This window comes from Mus caroli, chromosome 9 (genome assembly GCF_900094665.2).
Source record: "Mus caroli chromosome 9, CAROLI_EIJ_v1.1, whole genome shotgun sequence".
Lineage (NCBI taxonomy): Eukaryota > Metazoa > Chordata > Mammalia > Rodentia > Muridae > Mus > Mus caroli.
The window spans coordinates 106545488-106547479 of record NC_034578.1 but is presented as its reverse complement, the minus strand read 5'-3'; the positions used below and the strand labels follow the sequence as shown (position 1 = coordinate 106547479).

Sequence of the window (1992 nt, the reverse complement as noted above, 5' to 3'; positions counted from 1 at the left end):
TATGTGCATCAGAGTGGTTGATATCACAGTATGTGCATCAGAGTGGTTGATATCACAGTATGTGCATCAGAGTAGTTGCAACTGACCAATTTTTTTTCTCTGATTTGCCAGTTTAGATGCAAAATCTACAAATATTCAAGTGGTTGTTAAAGAAGGAGGCCTGAAGCTAATTCAGATCCAAGACAATGGCACTGGAATCAGGGTAAGCGAGGCCTAGGGGAGCTAGTTTTATGTGCTTCATGTCAAACCTCTAGGAAAGTGCAGGACCTCTTCCTAGCCTGGAGACTAGTCTTTTTCAGAAGGTATTTTAGAGCAAAGGCTTGAACACTTCCCAATGATTAGTAGTAAATTTCTATGTATATTGAACATTGTTCAAGGGATATGGTAGCGAACAAGATGGACAAAAATCCTTTGTTTTCTGATAAGTGTTTTCTGTCATAGTCATGGGAGTCAGGAAAAAGTGAATGGTATGCCAGGTGCCATGAGGTACTGTACAGAAAACAAGCTGGAGGAAGACAAGGCTAGAGGGTGGCAGAGGATATGACTTCCATTTATTGGTCATTCAGGAGGGCTTTAATATGGGTGCAAAATTTATGGAGAAAATGAAAGGGCATCAAGGAGCAGGTTATAAAAGTGTTAAAAGGGTGACTGTCTTAGGCAAAAAGAATAATAAGGACAAAATGATGAAGTAGGAGCATGCTTGAACTTGATGGGCCAGCAGGGAAACCAGTGTATCTACAGCATGTCGAACAAGACCAGGGTAGTAAGACATGAGGCCTACAAGGAAACATTCTGGGTGTAGTAAAACCGGTGGTATTTTTGGCCACTGTGGTGGGATATAACTCAATGATTGTAAGCAAAACAGTACATGATATGGTGGTGAGTTTCATTTAAAACCTTTGAGTGGGCCTGGAGAGACAGCTCAGTGGTTAAGAGCACTTACTGCACTTGGGGAGGAGCCACGTTATGTTCTCAGTGCCCATAGCAAGTGTCTGATGACAGCTAGAACTCCGGTTTCAAGGGCTCAAATGGCCTCCGAGGGCACATCATGTGTATGGTACTCATATAGTCAGACACACACATACACATAAAAATAAAATTAAAGATCTTAAAAAGACCTTTGCAAACGAGTTGCTGAAGAAGGACAGCATAGAGACGATTAGAAAGAAGACTCTCGTGGGGCCCAGGAGGAGATGACAGTGCCTTGGACCAGTTGGATGTATTTGAGATGTAAGGAGCACTGAGATTCCTGAGTTCCCTCTGAGGACAGACTTCTCAGAATCTGCTGGTGTAGGGTATAAGAGGCCTGATTGACTGAGAGTTGCCATCTAGCATAATGGGCAGGATGGTGAAAGAGAGGTTTGAAGGGAGGACAAGCAATTCATATGGGGCATGTTCAACATAAAGTGCCCTTTAAAGGGGTGTGTAGGGGGTGTGTGTATGCATGAGACAGAGAGAGAGGTGGGGGAGAGAAAGGGAGAGAGAGAAAGGGGGAAAAAGGGGGGGGAGAGATTGAGAGGGAGAGAAGGGAGAGAGACTATGAATAATTTATAGGTTTGCAGATCAAAATTTCGAACTTTGCATTTTGATATATGAGAAGCTATAAGGTTCATGAAAAGATGCTCACATGTAGCTATTACAGAAATGCAGATCCAAGCTGTGATGAGATACCATTTCACAATTATTAACATGACCGCTATCAGAGAAGCATAAAATCATATGGATTGTTAGAAGGTAGAGAAATCGTCTCCGTGCACTGTTGGTGGGGATGTAAAGTAGTGTGGCAGTTACGGAAAGCGATGCGGTGTTTCCTCAGAATTGTAGTCGCTGTTTCTACTGTGCACATGGAGATAAGTGGCAGCAGGGGCAGAGGCCCAAGGGAAGGCAACTCGTGTACATCAGCAGATGAATGGATACACAGATGTAATACACCCAACACAACATAGAAAGTATCAGCAGATGAATGGATACACAGATGTAATACACCCAACA

The 1992-nt window shown here is 43.1% G+C and overlaps 1 protein-coding gene across 8 annotated transcripts in view; it reads left to right on the top strand.

The window, feature by feature from the left end:
* The window catches only part of Mlh1 (mutL homolog 1), a 45889-nt gene that overhangs the window by 2869 nt on the left and 41028 nt on the right, over positions 1-1992 (top strand). For 4 of the 8 annotated variants that reach the window (XM_021172571.2, XM_021172573.2, XM_029481653.1 and 1 more), the window contains exon 2: positions 112-202. The exons of 2 other annotated variants lie outside the window; for them this stretch is intronic. In XM_021172571.2, the coding sequence (XP_021028230.1) occupies positions 112-202 (91 nt within the window). The remainder of the gene's footprint in view (positions 1-111; positions 203-1992) is intronic. 2 more of the 8 variants (XM_029481657.1, XM_029481656.1) reach the window with 1 other exon arrangement.